The sequence below is a fragment of the Gossypium arboreum genome, chromosome 12 (genome assembly GCF_025698485.1).
Source record: "Gossypium arboreum isolate Shixiya-1 chromosome 12, ASM2569848v2, whole genome shotgun sequence".
NCBI classification, from domain to species: Eukaryota; Viridiplantae; Streptophyta; class Magnoliopsida; order Malvales; family Malvaceae; genus Gossypium; species Gossypium arboreum.
The window spans coordinates 92619755-92637020 of NC_069081.1; the positions used below are offsets into that span (position 1 = coordinate 92619755).

Here is a 17266-nt window from a genome sequence, read left to right on the forward strand (position 1 = left end):
ATGCGGCACATGTCATAAATATGCAGCTTAGCTGCCAGATAACAGGCTTATGAAGCCTTTCAGTAACTTCTTTCACTTCATCAAACCCACTTCGATGTAATGCAGCATACAAGAATGGCATGCTATAATGCAGATTAATAGACATATACTCATAATCAGAACAGAACATATATACATACTAAGTGTAACATGTGATCACATACATCACAATATCATATCACAGAACAGGGGTTCAAGTAATACTTACCGACCCTACGACAGGTCACAGTCGTCTTGGACGACTCATGCAACCTTTCAAAATATTTCAGAAAAATGGGCTCACATACCCATGTAGCCTGCCCGTGTGGGCTCACAAGGCCCAAATTGGCCTTGGTAGTGTAGATCACACGGCCTGACCCAAATTCCTACACGCTCCGTGTGGCCCACACGGCCCAATTGGCCAAGCCCGTCTCTCGAACACAGCCTCGCCAACCATCACACTACCGTGTCAATCGTGCCCGTGTCACACGCGTACGGCCTGGTTCGTCGATCACACGCCCGTATACTGCCACACGACCTACTATATGGGCGACCACACACTCGTGTGGCGTCTACAGAATCATTTTCTGCTTTCACTGATTCTCATTTTCTACGCAGTCGGAGTACACACTTGGTATGGTTTCGAAGCTAACACAACCACGAGCACTCCAGAACCTAATATCGAATAGTACGCCACTTAGTTAGTCACTTAACCTAAGTTACTAAGGACAAGCAAATCCCGAAAGTTAACGACGACCTTACCTCTAACGAAAATCGGCAGTTCCTCAATGATTAGAGCGTCGTTTTAGCAGTCCGCAGCACCTTGATTGTCTCCTAAATAGAAAATAGTCTCTTAACAACCCAACAATCATAAAAACGAGACAAAACGCACCCCTACACTTATCGAATTCGCGCCAAACGCAGAGATAAGTAGTGATGATGGAAAATGACCAAAAACTAATAATAAAAAGAAGTAAAAAAATCGGCAGCAAATACGGGATATTCGGCTAGAAGAAACGAAAGAAAATAAATATGGGGAAAGGGAAAATTCAGAGAAATTCGACAGAGAAGGAGAGCAAAAAATTTGGGTAACTCCCAAATACCTTGTTTTACTCCCGCTAAGCCTCCACTGTTGCAAATACTCAGTATCCCAAGCCAACTCAAACACTCCCACGACATTAGCAGCAAAAAAAATACTACCTCTATTTAGACTCGAACCCAAGACCTCCCTTACATTAGCACTCCACTTATCTACAGACCAACAGGCCCATTCTTGTATATTTTAATGAACAAATACTTATAAGCCTATTAACCAAAGGTAAGGCTTTATTCTAACAAAAACCAAAATTTTTCCCAAGCTAAGGCTTGAACCTGGGACCTTTCACACACACTCAGAACACTTAACCATTGAAGCAGATACACACTTGTGTGTCAAATAATTACATAGACATATTTATAAAATTTGGGGCATTACATTGGGCATCGAAGCGGATGACTCCCAAAAGATTGAGACATAAATGTGACTGACTGGACTGACAATAAATCAGACTGGACCCAAGTAGAGTAGATTCTAAATCCTTTTATGGATTTATTCACTTGTGATGTTTGTAGTCTGACATACCTTAATCCCGAGTGGACGATGGACTATGTATGTGTAACTTGTATACTTTAATGTGAGTGAAAGTCTGAGTTCCAATAGATAGGAATCGAAAGCTGATGTGTTGTGTATACAAGTTCTGCAGTATGTGGCATCATTCACAATAGTGGAATTCATAGCCCAAGACATGGGTAAATGATATTCTCTCATTAGCATTACATGATAGATGAAAAGTAAACGTGGCCACAAGTCATTTATCTTTGTGATGAATGACTTAATTACTATTAAGTAGTAATTGACTTTTCATGAAGGAAGATATAATGGTTACCATGAGATAAAATAGGATCATATTGGGTAGCGAATTTATTCTAAAGAGATTAAAGATATCCTATGAGGGTAACACACTTATGTCAAGGTCATTGGATGAGCACTGATCGAGTAGCTTTCGTAATGATATGTCATTAGGGAGAGCTCAGTCACGATACTATAGTGTAATTACTTCATGACTAAATGAGTTTATAATTAATAAGCGAAAAGCTAGAACTTAATTATAAATCATTTGAGTCCTAATCAAATATGTCTAATCGGTCACTCCGCTAGCTCGTTAAAACTATAAATGAATTGCATGTTGAATAAAATGAATAGAAATGGATAAAAATGATAAAGTTGAAATGAGAAAATTTAGAAATGAATGTGTGCTTCTCACTAAATATGAAAAAGACCTGATACTTAATTTATGGTTTTGCAAATTAATATTTAATTAAGTAAATAATTGAATTTCAAAAATGAATTTAAATTAATTGGTCATTTTGAATCCATTAAATGTAGAAAAATTAAATATATTTTCTCATAGATTCTTTTACTGTAAAGTTGCTATGGATTTAACGGAATAAGCATTGGGTTGAGAAAATTGTTTAATTTAGAAATTAATTAATTAATTTAAATTAATTTATAATGTCTATTTTGGAAAATAGAAAAACATTTATTGGATTTGAGTGAATTATAACATGTTGGGTTAAAAGTCTAGGAAGCACATATAATTGGACCAAATATAAGAGAAGCTCGAATCCCTATCATAATACATATGAGGGGAAACACACCCTATTAACCCCTCTTTCTCCTAGTTCACCCAGGGGGCTATTTTCCTATTAAATAGACATTAAATGCATTCCACTGAATCAACCAGGGCTTCATTTCCTCTCCTTATAAATTGATGACACCGGTAGAGCTAAAAACACAATAAGTTTTATACAACTTTGACATATTGTTATTCTATTCAAAGATAGTGAGAATTTATTTCTAAGTATAAACATTATTTTTTGGGAATAATAATTCTACTAGTTTCTATTTGAGAGAAAATTTTACTTTCTCACTAAAAGTAAAGTAAATAATTTATGGTTCTGTGTTTGATTTGAAAGTGTTCGAGCCCACAAAGTAGTTTGTGGTACAAGAATAGCGGAGAAGGCCATTTGGTTAAAAGTTGAGAACGAAAATGATCCTTCTAGTTGAAAACACAGGTGCAATTTTAGGAAAAGTTTATTGCTATAAATATCATAAACCGACTCGTTTTCAAAATTTTAATTTTTCGATCTACAAGAAAACCATTTGTTAAATATGACTCCTATTTTCAGTCAAATTTGAAAAATAATCTTTCAGTTAAACTTTGTTTACTTGTTTCAATCAAACACTGATTAGTTTAGATTATTTTATTATTATTTGATCTATGAATTTAGCCTATAAATAGGTTCTTTGTTTTCGAGTTTTTGGGGTTTAGTTTTTATCTCCATCTTTTGTACTCTTCGTTCTTTTGTCATTATAGTAAAATTATCTTTACCTATGGTTTTTTATCCTCTTTGGAGGGGTTTTTTCACGTTAAATTTGTGCGTTCAATTTTTCAATTTATTCCGTAATTTTCTTGTTCGTTGCTTAACCGGGTCGAAATCCTAACAAGTGGTATCAGAGCTAGTTCAATTTTCATAGATCATCCCTTTCAGAGATGGCAACAACAAGATTTGAAATTGAGAAGTTCGATAGTGAGACAAATTTCAATCTGTGGCAAGTTCGGATGATGACAATTCTAGTTCAATCCGGTTTGAAAAAGGTTGTTACTGGGAAAAAGCTTGAGAATCTAAATAAAACAGAATGGGAAGAGCTTGATGAAAAGGCTTTATCTACAATCCAGTTGTGCCTCACGAATACGGTATTGCAGGAGGTATTGATGGAGAAGACCTCATCCGCCTTGTGGAAAAGGTTAGAAACTCTTTATGCGACTAAGTCTCTAGCTAATCGTTTAGTTTTGAAACAACGTCTATTTACGTTTCGCATGAACGAAGGTGAGCCGCTTAGAGATCACATCAGTCAATTTATTACTCTTTTAAATGATTTAAAGAATGTTGAGGTTCATATTGACGATGAAAATCAGGCTATGCTATTATTGTGCTCTTTACCCCCTTCATACAAGTCTTTCAAGGAGACCCTGATTTATGGCAGAGACAAACTCTCATTCGAAGATGTGAAGGGTCATTTGTTGAGTAGAGACAAACTCGATAATGAGCTTCATTTGGATAGCAAGACAGATAGGCACGCTTCCATTTTGGTAGCATCAAAGAAACGAGATAAAAGGTGTTGCTATTGTAAAAAGTTAGGTCACGTCAAAGCAGATTGTTATAAACTACAAAATAAATGTTGAGAGTAACGAGGAAGATGTAGCTGGTGCTAATTTGGCCGATGAAAATGGTGATGATTTCTTGTTAGTGTCAACAAGCGATAACACCAAGCTCACGTTCGAGTGGATCCTAGATTCAGGATGTTCTTTCCACATGTGTCCTAATAGAGAATGGTTCTACATATACAGTTCGATTGAAGGTGGATTTGTGCGCATGGGAAACGATTCATCTAGTAAGGTAATAGGTATTGGTACTGTTAAAATTAAGATGCACGATGGGACGATAGGACACTCTCAGATGTCAGGTATGTACCTGATTTACGAAAGAGTCTCATCTCCTTGAGTATTTTAGACTTGAAAGGATGCAAAATTAATATTGAGTCGAGCGGCATTAAAGTATCTCGTGGAGCTCTCGTTTTGTTAAAAGGTAAAAGAATCGGCAGTCTTTATATTCTGGAAGGTTCTATAGTGACCGGTGAAATCGGACGTCCCTCGTCCGTTACGGAGTTGAAGTCAACTCGTTTGGAGCGGAGGCAACTTGGTCATAGGAGGGAAAAACATATGACTATTTCGTTGAAGAGAGGTTCTCTTTTGGATGCAGGTTTTGAAAAGTTAGGGCACTGTGTTGGTGAAAATCAAACCCGGGTTAGTTTTGATTTGTCAGTGTACAAGTCGAAGGCTAGAAGTCTTCCAGTTTCTAAGCACAAATTCGACTCGCTTAATTCCTCGATAGTTCAAGATAGGCTCGTATGGGCTTTGGCGAAATGGCGCTGTGGAAATATGAGTCAAGGTGGAGATTTGTTAAATATGACTCCTATTTTCAGTCAAATTTGAAAAATAATCTTTCTATTAAACTTTGTTTACTTGTTTCAATCAAACACTGATTAGTTTAGATTATTTTATTATTATTTGATCTATGAATTTAGCCTATAAATAGGCTCTTTTACAACCTTAGAAAATATACCCATTAGAGATTAGAACTCATAACACATTTAGAGAATTTTGTGTTTACATTTTGTGGGTTCTTTGTTTTCGAGTTTTGGAGGTTTAGTTTTTATCTCCATATTTTGTACTCTTCGTTCTTTTGTCATTATAGTAAAATTATCTTTACCTGTGGTTTTTTATCCTCTTTGGAGGGGTTTTCCCACGTTAAATTTGTGCGTTCAATTTCTCAATTTATTCTGCAATTTTCTTGTTCGTTGCTTAACCAGGTCGAAATCCTAACACCATTTTCGAATCAAAATTTTCTAACATATCATGTAATGCTGATGAGATGATATCATTTACCTATTAATTGGGCTGTGAATTCCATTATTATGAATGATGCTACATATTGCAAAATTCGTATACCTAACTCACTAGCTTTCAGTTCCTTATCTATTTGAACTCAGAATTTTAGTTACATCAAAGTGTACCAGTCACTCATACATAGTCCATCATCCACTCAAGGCTAAGGTAGGCCACACTGTGAATGTAACAAGTGAAAAAAAAATCTACAAACGAATCTAGGATTTATTCTACTTGGGTATTGTTTGTGTACTGTTAGTCTGGACAGCCACATCTATGTTTGTATCTTTGGGAGTCATTCGCTCTGATGCTCAAGATCAAGCATCTCCCATATTAGACTTGATAGATTGTATATTAATCTTTCAACCGATTTGCTCATTTTTAATTAGACTAAAGACAACATGTTTAGGTTCATCTACTAATACAAGTTGTATTTCCATATTATAATCCAACCGCATAATATCGCTTCGTATTAGTTAAATGTTAGATAACCAATGAGTTAATATTTACTTCTATTTTGCTCTGTGTGCAAAAAAATTGAGGACAATATGCAAAAGGTATTAATGTAGTTACTGAATATTATTATTAAACAATTTGTTCAAAAATACAAGTGTACATAGACAAAAACACTACACTTAGGGCATTAAATCCAACAAATTCGAGGTTAGAAGCATCCAACTTGAAAGCTTAGATCAAAAACCAGCTAGTTGTTTATTTTGTATGTATAAGTGTGTTTGGGTCAAATGACATGTACCCAGGTTGATTTAGCATGTTGCTTAAGTTAATATTTGGTACTTTTGGTATTATGACGTATAATGTTTGAGTGGTGAGTTTCATCTTCTGATTTAAAGATTATCATGCATGTTTATAAGTGTTTGATTGCATAATTTGCTTGGTTATATAATGATGAAATGGATGCTAGGATTTGTTGGTGATTGAATGTGTTTATATATTGAATTGATGATTTTTCAATTGTGTAAAGTTTAGGTATAATTTTGTATGGTTTGAATGTTTGAAATTGTGCATTTAGGGTCATTTTGCCATTAAGTCTTAAGATAACAAGAACATGTCTCTTGACCATTAAAACAAACTTTATCATTTCGTACGATCAATAGCTTATATCTCAAGACCTATCAAGCTAGTCTCAGGACAACCTCAATTAAGTCTTGAGACAAAGTGACTTTTGTCTCGAGACAAGAGTACATCAAATCTAAATAAGTTTTGCCCTGTTCTAAATCTTGAGACAAGAACCCCTTGTCTCAAGACATAAAAGTCTTAAAGCTAAAATTTCTTAAAATAAAATGAGGCCAGTCTAGAGACATGGGAACCCTTGTCTCGAGACATTATGTTGAACATTAACAAAAGAGTTTGGATTTGAATCTTAAGCTCGTATTATACCTCGTTTAAATCCTAAACGATTAAATTATGTTTGAAATATGTTAGCGTGATTTAATTATATGGAATGTTATGTATGTTTAATATGAGTTGTTTTGACAATGTAATGTGATGTCACACATTCTTATTTGATGATCAGATTGGGTGTCGAGTGTTACATTTCTATCATTAAAAACTAGTTATTACACATCAACATGAGATACACATGGCATGCCACATGTCACAATTTGGCTATTCTGTCAACCACACCAGTTTTTAACAATACAAATGGATGAATTTTTTTACAGAAAGGACAAATTTGCTTATTGATTTTAACATATAATGACTAATTTGTTTATTTTTTGAGTAGAAATGGTATAATGCAATCTAACTCCTATTACAGGAACCTCTATAGTACTTTTACCAACTTAAGACAATATAAGTAAGAGCCAAATCGATTTAGCAACCAATAACACAGATCTAGTGCGTTGACACTAAATCTCCATCTCTTCCCACAACAAACCAAAGACCTTGGCATAAACAAGTAGAAAAAGCCCAAAATGAATACTTGGGCCTTGCTGAAAGTGGAAGAAGATCAATGACACCTAATCCTTTTCTTAAGCCCACAACCTAATGATTTCATTTCCTCTATTATTATCCAAAGTGGAAATCATAGTCGGATCATTCCACATCGCACTAAGTTTTTGTCACATTCATTAACAGTCATCATTGCAAGAAAGAGACATTCCATGTTTTGTGGAACAGACACCATAAGCTCTTTGTATAGTACATATCAATCTTTACAGAACCGAAATAACAAAAGAAAAGAAAATTAAAAACTTAACAAATCTGTGATTATTAATTATGTTCTACGAACACGATCCAATGAGTTGTATTTGATAGAGACACATAAACTAGACATAAATTAAACGATTATTGTGTACGACTAAGTAAATTTATTGAAAATAATACTTGGATTTGAGAAAGACAAGTTCATGTTATGGCACAACAACAAGACAAACACTTGGAAAAAAAGACTACTCTGTCTGTAGAAGTTTCAAAGCTTTTTCAGTAGCACTAGACCAGTAGTTGGCTGTTCTTGGATGTACTTGCTTGTCTGTTTTTGTTGGGAGCACTATCAACTATGACTCATCTCCATGACCCATGTGAAACACTCCAACAACTCCAAGTTTTCTGTAACTTGGAAAATGTAATAAATAACATTTTTAATTAGGTTGGGTTAGTTCTTATGGGCGCTGGTAAGGGCAATGTTGTAATATCACAGATGACTGCCATTGGGTGGTAATTAGTAAATCAACTTCTATGATCTATCCTTATTTGCAGGCTGCAATCATAGTCTCAAAGCCAGGTCTGGGGGCTTTCAAGTTTTGACACAGGTACAAGCCCCCTTCCATAAATCTGTATTTTAAACCATTTTTTGGTTATTAATTTCATCACTTTATAAACTCTGGGTGTTTGTAGCTGGTTATGACCTTTAGGGGTTGGTTAAATCCTAGCATGCTATAGACCCATTTCATAGTATTTAATACTCATCATGAATTCATGATTTAATGTACTTTTTTTACTATTATATATGTGTGTATATATATTTCAGCTTACTTGGTTCTTTGTCCATGGAGACGAAATACAAGATAGTTTGTCCAAGAATGTGATGCTAGATTGTTTGTTGTTTTGCCTTAAACAAGTTCTATCTGTCACTGGCTTATTGCAGTCAAATTATACATATGTTTCACTATGACTGATGGTTGCTTTCAATAGTAAATTATATCTCCGGCGATGATATCATTCATATCCCTGCCTTTGGAAAAAATGGCATTTGCGCAAGGTGTTGGGTTTTGGTACGGGTTAGTTATGGCCCTTTCACCTTGTCATTGTCTCTGCGAAATACCCTTCTGCCATTTAAGTCCAGTTCCTTGCTAGGGACTTGCTTATCTCCCATATGTTATATATACACACACATGCACACATGTATGTATCAACTCCTTGAGAGGTAACAATTCTTGCTTGCATGATTGTATCCCTAATTTACAGAATCAGCTCCTTGAGATGAAAGTAATTTGCATATGAGGAAGTCTTTCATCGACTAAAACTCAAACTTTTGCCTGTCTTATAGTCAATTTCGACTCCCCCCCCCCCCCCGGGTCTATCAGCCTCTTTGAGGCATCTGATCTATGTTCAAAGTGTTCTGTTATAAATTGAAGCAGTTATGATGATTGGCAAGCAAACATCCCACTGCTAGTTTGATTAGAACAAACTTTCGTGTCTTAAGCTGACCGGCTAGTGTCGTGTAAATGATGCTATGCAGACAGACATCTTGTGCTTATGTCTTTTTCCTGCATGTTCTGGTTTTACATATTTACATGTTTCATTACAAAAGTTTTGGTTATGGGATTATGGTTATGTTCATGATGTTCTCGGTTCAATTTTCAGATGGAAGTGCAAAATCCTCAACATGGGCAATATATTGAAATAAATGTGGATGTTGGTCAAGGCCAAAGGCGTATAGGAGGGAGTAAGTTGTGTGGGGAAGCACCTTGTGGATTTTCTGATGCTGGTACTAGCTCTAAAGATGCCGAAGAAAGATCGGCTTCCATGCGCAAGCTTTTAATTGCCGTGGTGCTTTGCGTCATCTTCATGAGTGTAGAGGTAGTGGGAGGCATCAAAGCCAATAGTCTAGCAATATTAACTGATGCAGCACATTTGCTATCTGATGTTGCAGCTTTTGCCATATCCTTGTTTTCGTTATGGGCCGCTGGATGGGAAGCTAATCCTCGTCAATCATACGGATTTTTTAGGATCGAGATTCTCGGGGCCTTGGTTTCTATCCAGTTGATATGGTTGCTTGCAGGAATTTTAGTGTATGAAGCCATTGTTAGACTCATTAATAACACAGGTGAGGTGTATGGATTTCTAATGTTTCTTGTTGCTGCTTTTGGATTAGTGGTTAACATTATCATGGCTCTATTATTGGGCCATGATCATGGTCATGGTCACGGTCATGGCAATGATCACGGTCATGCTCATAGCCATAGCCATAGCCATAGTGATCATAATCATGGTGTGAGTGTTACCACGCACCATCACCAAGAGGGACACTCCACAGGAGAACACCACCATCATCATCATCATCCCGAGGGGCACTCCAAGACTGAGCACCGCCATCATCACGAAGAAACTGAGCATGTCAAAGACGAGGATCACCACCACGACGTTTACAAAGAACAGTCAAAGCCACTGCTTGATAAGCCAAAGAAACGAAGGAACATAAATGTCCAAGGAGCTTATCTTCATGTACTAGGGGATTCCATCCAAAGTATTGGAGTAATGATCGGAGGGGCAATCATATGGTACAAACCCGAATGGAAAATCGTCGACCTGATCTGCACGCTGATATTTTCAGTAGTTGTTTTGGGGACTACCATCAAAATGTTGCGCAGCATACTCGAAGTGCTGATGGAGAGTACACCTCGAGAGATCGATGCAACAAAGCTGGAAACAGGGCTATTGGAAATGGGGGATGTTGTTGCCATTCATGAGCTGCATATATGGGCCATTACAGTGGGGAAAGTCCTTTTGGCTTGCCATGTCAAAATCCGACCCGAAGCTGATGCAGACATCGTCTTAGACAATGTAATCGAATATATCAGAAGGGAGTATAATATCAGTCATGTTACCATTCAGATTGAGCGTTAAAATGGTAGACAAGAATTTAGAGCATGCATGGACCTCGTTACTCTACATATATTTATAGTTGCCATAAATACTGGTCCATATCCAGTATTTAATCAGCAGATGTTATGTAAATTTCCTTTGTTGAATCATTGTTTTCAGTCAATCCATGTTTGGTTGCTTGAGCTTGAAGCAAAAGACAGATGTTCAATTCAATAACACATAATAATGTAGTGAATTTGAAGGCAAAAGCAATTTAATCATTTTAATCTTCCATAACAGGAGGTAGCGATGAACATAATGATAAACACTCAATGTGCACGATGAACTTACAATCTAAACAACCATAGGCAAACCCGATTTTTGGGATTTGACGGCATATCATTTGTGGAACTCCATAACCCAACAGTCACAAACAAAGCCCTCGAACTTAACGCTGTTGAACCCGGCTTCGCTCGCCAACGCGACAAACTCTTCTTTCGTTCGTTCTTTTCCACCGGGGTTTTGAGTCATCATTAGCATATCGAGTAGAAAAGTGGCCTTTGCCGAAGGAGTAGACTCGGCCATAACAGGAACTACTGAATCTACAACAATGACTCTGCCATTGTTCGGGATGGCTTTGTAGCAGTTCTTCAACAATCTCAAACACTTCTCATCGCTCCAATCATGGAGAACCAACTTCAAAAAAATAGCATCTCCTTGTGGAGCGTTTTCAAACATATCACCAGCAACATGTTCAATTCCTACACAAGGGAAGATATTCATTAATATTTGCCTAGGGATAAAAATAAATCTATAAGAAATTAAACACATACTCATTTTTTGATAGGTAAAAGAGTTATTAGCAAATAAACTTTTAAAGATATAACCAAATAAAAAAATTAGAGAGTCAAAGATGAATCATAAATGATCGAGAGCCAAAGTACAATTTTAACATTATACTAATACTAAGTAATTTCATAAAAATTTAAGAAATCAAATGATAAATCTACCATTTGGGGTGGGCCAAGGCTATTGCCTACCCCTTTGCCTTTGCCTTTGCCTCTTTTTGTGTTTTTATTGATGAAAACAATCATTAAGTATTGAACGAAATATAATCAGATTATGTATTTTTATAAAAAAGTTTTGTAGTAATTTTTTATAAAATGATATTTGAATATAAACCATGGTGAGAGAACAAAAGGAACTTTATTTTTATGTTTTTCTCATAAATTTATGAGATTAAAACCTTAAAATTGTTTATGAAATTTAGTTTAAAAGTTCATTTTTATTTGTAGGAGTTTTATGTCTTCCCATAGAAACATAACTATCCAATAATTACATTTTAGGAAGTCACTTCTCTTAAATTGTCAAAACTATTCAATAAAGTAATGTTTTTGGAATTAGATAGGTGGTCAAACGGTCAAAATATCAATTCTTGGTTAAATTGATCCAATCAATTTAGCATATTAAAAGCAATTAAAAAAAGTAAAAAAGTTATAAAAATCGATTCTACTGTCGATTCAATCGAAATTTTAGCCTTGTTTAACCAATTTGTATTGATTCACGAGTCAACTAATTTTTTACCTCATATCGGACCAATATTTTCATCGATTCTTGATTTAATCGATCTTGTCCAATTCAGACATGTTATCAAGAGACGTAACTTATTACCATGAAAGTAACAACTTTTGGTCAAAAGTTCTAATTTTTGTTTATTTAGAATATTTCATTTGTAACTATTAGAACGCTGCATATATTTAGATAAGAAAAAGATGATAAATATACCAGGATAGGATGGGGCATGTTGTATAACATGAGGCGAGTCGAAATTAATGCCATTGATGTTAGGGTATTTGGAAGTGATATAGTGAAGTGTGATACCAAGGTTACCACCCACATCTACCAGTTGCTTGATGCCATGAAATCCATCATAAGAGTGGAGCAATTTCTTGGTAAACATTGTACTTAAATTCAACACGGCTGTGTTGAAAACTTGATTGAACCTATCATCCAATCCAGGGTACTCAAAGGCATGTGCTCCATGCACCCTGTTGAAGGCGATCCCTCCTTCTAAAACCGCATATTTAAGTTGACACCTGCAAATAAAATCCATCAAATAATCAAACATCTAATAAGTAAAAACTTTAAGAAAATGGGCAACGGACCAGATAACCAAGGAGACTATATCTTGATTCAGGGCCATGACAGGAGCCAACGACACAGCATCTTCGTTAGGGATGAAGTAGTAAGACACTGGGGATAAACTGTAGTGTCCCTCAAGACCAACCACAGAGCAGCACAGCACGTTGTGGCTAGCCAAAAGCCTGGCAATACGGTCCACCATGATTGGTGCACCCTGGTTCTTGGTAGGCAGTTGTGCTGCAATATCAGTGGCGGAGAGTTTGGCACCTGGACCTGCTTTTGCAATTATCTCCAATATCCCAAGCTCGCATGCTGTTTGCAAGGCCATAGGGAGGAATGTTCCCATCACAAGTTGGGAAGCAAAAGAATAAGTTTCATTGTCATTTTCACCACTTACTTCCTGTTGCTGAGATTCTATTGAAGAAGGCATAGCCATTTGGTTCTTCAATTATCTCAACGCAGCTCAGTTTCGTCCCTTGCATTGGTTTAAGATTAGTGTCTTTTAATAATGGCTGTTGGGAATAGAACTCTAACCTACTTAGTTGTTACTGTCCTTTTATTAGTTGTCAAGTAACTTTTTTTCATATTAAAATTCATTATTTGATATTAAAACAAGTTAAGTTTGATTTGCTTTTGAAAGAATGGTAAACAAAATAGAAACTAAACTCACATTGAATAAACTTGTGAATAATTGCTTGAGATTGATGACTACAACAGTAGTGTATTTATAAAATTTCAAATAGAAGAAATTGCTATAAACTAATAACAGAATTAGTTAGAACAGATTAACTATCTCTAATATTCACCTAACTACATCAACATCGAGACGTAAAGAAGCTATAAGACATGACAAAATTGAGAAGAAGACAATGATTTGGTGAGAATATCGGCAATCTGATTACACCCAGGTACCTCACCAACAATGAGAGACCAATCAGCAATTTTCTCTCGAACAAAAAAAAAAAATCGAGCTCCACATGTTTAAATTTTGAATGAAGGACGGGATTGGCTGCAACGTCAATCGAACTGGAGTTATCGCACCAGATGGTCGGTTTATCATTAGGATCAAATCGAAGTTCTCTTAGTAAAGACTCTAACCACGTGATGTCAGTAGCTACAGCAGCCAACCCCCTTCTGCTTCAGCTGTTGACTGAGGCACAACTTATTGTTTCTTGGAGCACTATGAGACGAGATTCCCACCAAACCCGGTGGTAGATTGGCAGTCATCAAAATCTAATCCCCAGTTTGCATCAGCATATCCGACTAGAGATAACCTCTCGGAGGATCGTATATGCAACCCGTAGTCAATAGTGGCACATAAATAACGCAATTGCGTTTGATTGCCACAAAGTGAACATCGATTGGAGTGTGCATAAAATGATAGATTTTATTAACAACATATGCGATATCGGGTCGAGTGAGGACCACATATTGTAATGCTCTGACAATACTTCGATATTCACGAGGATCATCATGTGGAGTGCCCACATGTTTAGACAGATGAGAAGAACTAATCATGTGTGTATGGCCTTTTTTAGCCTTGGCCATAATACATCGGTCTAGTAAGTCAAGGATGTACTTTTGTTGACAGAGATAAAGATCACTAGTGGACAAACGAGTGACCTCAACACCCAAAAAATAGTAAAGAGACCCCATGTCTTTAAGTGAGAACTCAGTGTAAAGTCTATGGACAAACTTATCAATTTTGGGAGAAGAGTCACCTATAATAATGATGTCATAAACATATACCAAAACATACATGCAAAACTCATCAGTGATACAAATGAATAAGGAAACATTAGATTTGGAAAGTACAAAGCCAATAGAAACAAAAAATGCTTTTAATTTGTCGAACCATGCCTTTGGAGCTTGCTGAAGACCATACAAAGCTTTGTTTAGTCGTGAGACTAGGGTTTGCCCATTTTCATTGGTTTGAACATAGCTGGGAAGTTGCTACATATATATATCTTCAGTCAACTCACCATTTAAAAAGGCATTATTTAAATCAACTTGCCGTAATAACCACCATTTAGTGACAACTATGGATAAGACAGTGTAAATCGTGGTTGGATTGACAACAGGACTGAATGTTTCTCGGAAGTCACACTTAGGAACTTGAGAACACCCTTTAGCAACCAATCGTTCTTTTCAACAAGCCACTATACCATCAGGGTTCTGTTTGATTTTAAACAACCATTTGCAACCAATTGCCTTTCGTCCTGAAGGTAAAAGATCTAAAGTCCACGTGTGATTTTGTATCAATGCATCATATTCTGCCTGAGCAGCCATCTTTCATTCTGGGCTAGCAAAAACATCATCAATAGTATGCGGCTCTCGTTCACGAAGTTCAATAGTAAGCACCCTCAATTTAAAAATTCTAGCATTTGACTGAGAGACCATAGAGTGAGTATTACCAGGCTGCGGTGGAGGATCAACTAAATCAAAAGGAATTTCCAGTGTGAAAAAAGAAGTGATGACGTCAGGATGCAAGCTAGCGATAGTATGATCCTGGAGAGAAAAGTCTAGAGCATGTGCAGGATCGGAGGTTGAACGGTTTACTAGAGCATTACTTGGCGGAGTGGGTTGCACAAGAGGGAAAAATGAGGTGACTCGATCGGATACAGGAGAAATAGATGGAGCACTAAAAGAAAAAAAATCAATCTTCATCAAACACCACATGTTGATACACAAAAATTCAGCCATCTAGAGCCAAACATTGAAAACCTTTGTGTTTGGAACTGTACCCGAATAATGTACATGGTTGAGAGTGAAATTCCAATATGTGATGATTAAAAGGATAAAGATGCAAGTAACAACAGCATCCAAACACACAAAGATGATCATATGTCAGAGGAGTGCCATAAAGAACTAAGTACGGGACCTATGTTGAAGGACTGAGTAGGCAACCGGTTGATTAAATAAACTGCACATGAAAATGCATATCCTCAATATTTCACTGGTAAGTGGGCTTGAGCATGTAGAGTGAACCTAACTTCAACAATATAACGACGTTTTTGTTCGACAATTCCATTTTGCTCTGACGTGTGAAGGAATGTAATATGATGAAGAATCCCATGCTGAGCTAGCAAAAACGTAAAAGATCGAAATTCACCACCCCAGTCACTCTGAAATTGTTTGATGTCACTGCCAAATTGAACTTTAACCATTTCCTGAAACTGAACAAAATAGTTAATTACTTGAGATTTCTTTTGAATATGAAACAACAAAGTAAATCAGCTAAAAACATCGACGAAAGAAACATAATACCAATTAGGTCCACAATTAACCGCAGCAAGTCCCCATAGATAAAAAAAAAATTCATATGGTTAATGATATATAGTGATAGAATCTAAAAACTTCAATTTGTGGGACTTTCCTTGTTGACATGCCATACATACATGTTGCAATTTATTATCATCAACAAAAGTATTACAGTCTTTTAAAATCAAACAAAAATATTTGATGACGGAGTCGATGATTCCATAGTTCAAACAACTTGATTTTAGTACCCATCTCAGTGTTATAAAGAGACAACTTAGTACCTTAAACAAAGCCCACGTGGTTGAGAGACGTCACTGGAGAGAAACGGTACAACCCCTTATGTGTGTAGCCTCGGAGCAAAATTTCCTAAGTCTTTATATCCTTAACAAGACAATGAAATGAGTGAAACTCAAAAAATACATTATTATCCCGAGCAAATTAAGAAATTGAGAGTATTTTTTTCTATTTTAGGTACATGCAACATGTTTTTCAAATGCAACACTTCATTAGATGTAGAAATCTTACTTTGCCCCAAACGTTCAATATGGGCACTTGCACCATCACTCATATAAAGAGGGATATCACATGAGTATTTGATTAATTTATTCAATAAGGAAGCCTCCTAACAAACATGATTAGTGGCACCCGAGTTAGGATACCACACCGTTAGCTTAACAGAATTAATGAGCAAAGGAACATATGGCTCAACATAATTTTCAAAAATAGGACTGGTAGAATAAGTAGGAGAAGTGTACAGCCCAAAATTGTAGACCCAGAAGCAGGCTTGTAACACCCTAACCCGTATTCGTCGCTGGAACAAGGTTACAGAGCATTATCAGAATAAACAGATCAAATATAGACATTTCATAACATTTCTCATTTATATCAGAAATCAGTAATAAACAATCTTATTGTCCCTTATATGAACCCTCGAGGCCCAAAATATGCAATAGAAATAAGTCGGGACTAATTTGGGTACTCAGAGAAATGTTTCTCAAAATTTTAATATTTTTCCTAGGTGCAGAGTACACACACCCATGTGGTCAGACCGTGTGGCTCACACGGTCAAGAGACACGCTTGTGTTTCAGGCCATGTGGGCATTTGAAATAAGGACAAACAACCATGTCCCAGACCGTGTCCAAATTAGGGTGGTTATTGACTTGGGTTACACGGCCAAGCGACACGACCGTATGCTAAGCCGTGTGAACATTTTATTTTACATTAATTAGGTGCAGGGGCTAAATGGCCA

At 36.3% G+C, this 17266-nt stretch overlaps 2 protein-coding genes across 2 annotated transcripts; one reads left to right on the forward strand and one right to left on the reverse strand.

Annotated features, from left to right (window-relative positions):
- Positions 1–7970: 7970 nt before the first annotated feature.
- Positions 7971–11146, forward strand: LOC108479888 (metal tolerance protein 1-like). The gene is made up of 2 exons (XM_017782728.2): positions 7971–8338; positions 9393–11146. The coding sequence occupies exon 2, from the start codon at positions 9393–9395 to the stop codon at positions 10653–10655; it is 1263 nt and encodes a 420-aa protein (XP_017638217.1). The 5' UTR covers positions 7971–8338; the 3' UTR covers positions 10656–11146.
- On the reverse strand, positions 10870–13452 carry LOC108479889 (caffeic acid 3-O-methyltransferase-like). The gene is made up of 3 exons (XM_053022826.1): positions 12779–13452; positions 12399–12709; positions 10870–11374 (listed from the first exon to the last, which is right to left on the reverse strand). Exons 1-3 carry the CDS (start codon positions 13189–13191, stop codon positions 11013–11015), a joined length of 1086 nt encoding a protein of 361 aa, XP_052878786.1. The 5' UTR covers positions 13192–13452; the 3' UTR covers positions 10870–11012.
- Positions 13453–17266: the final 3814 nt, after the last annotated feature.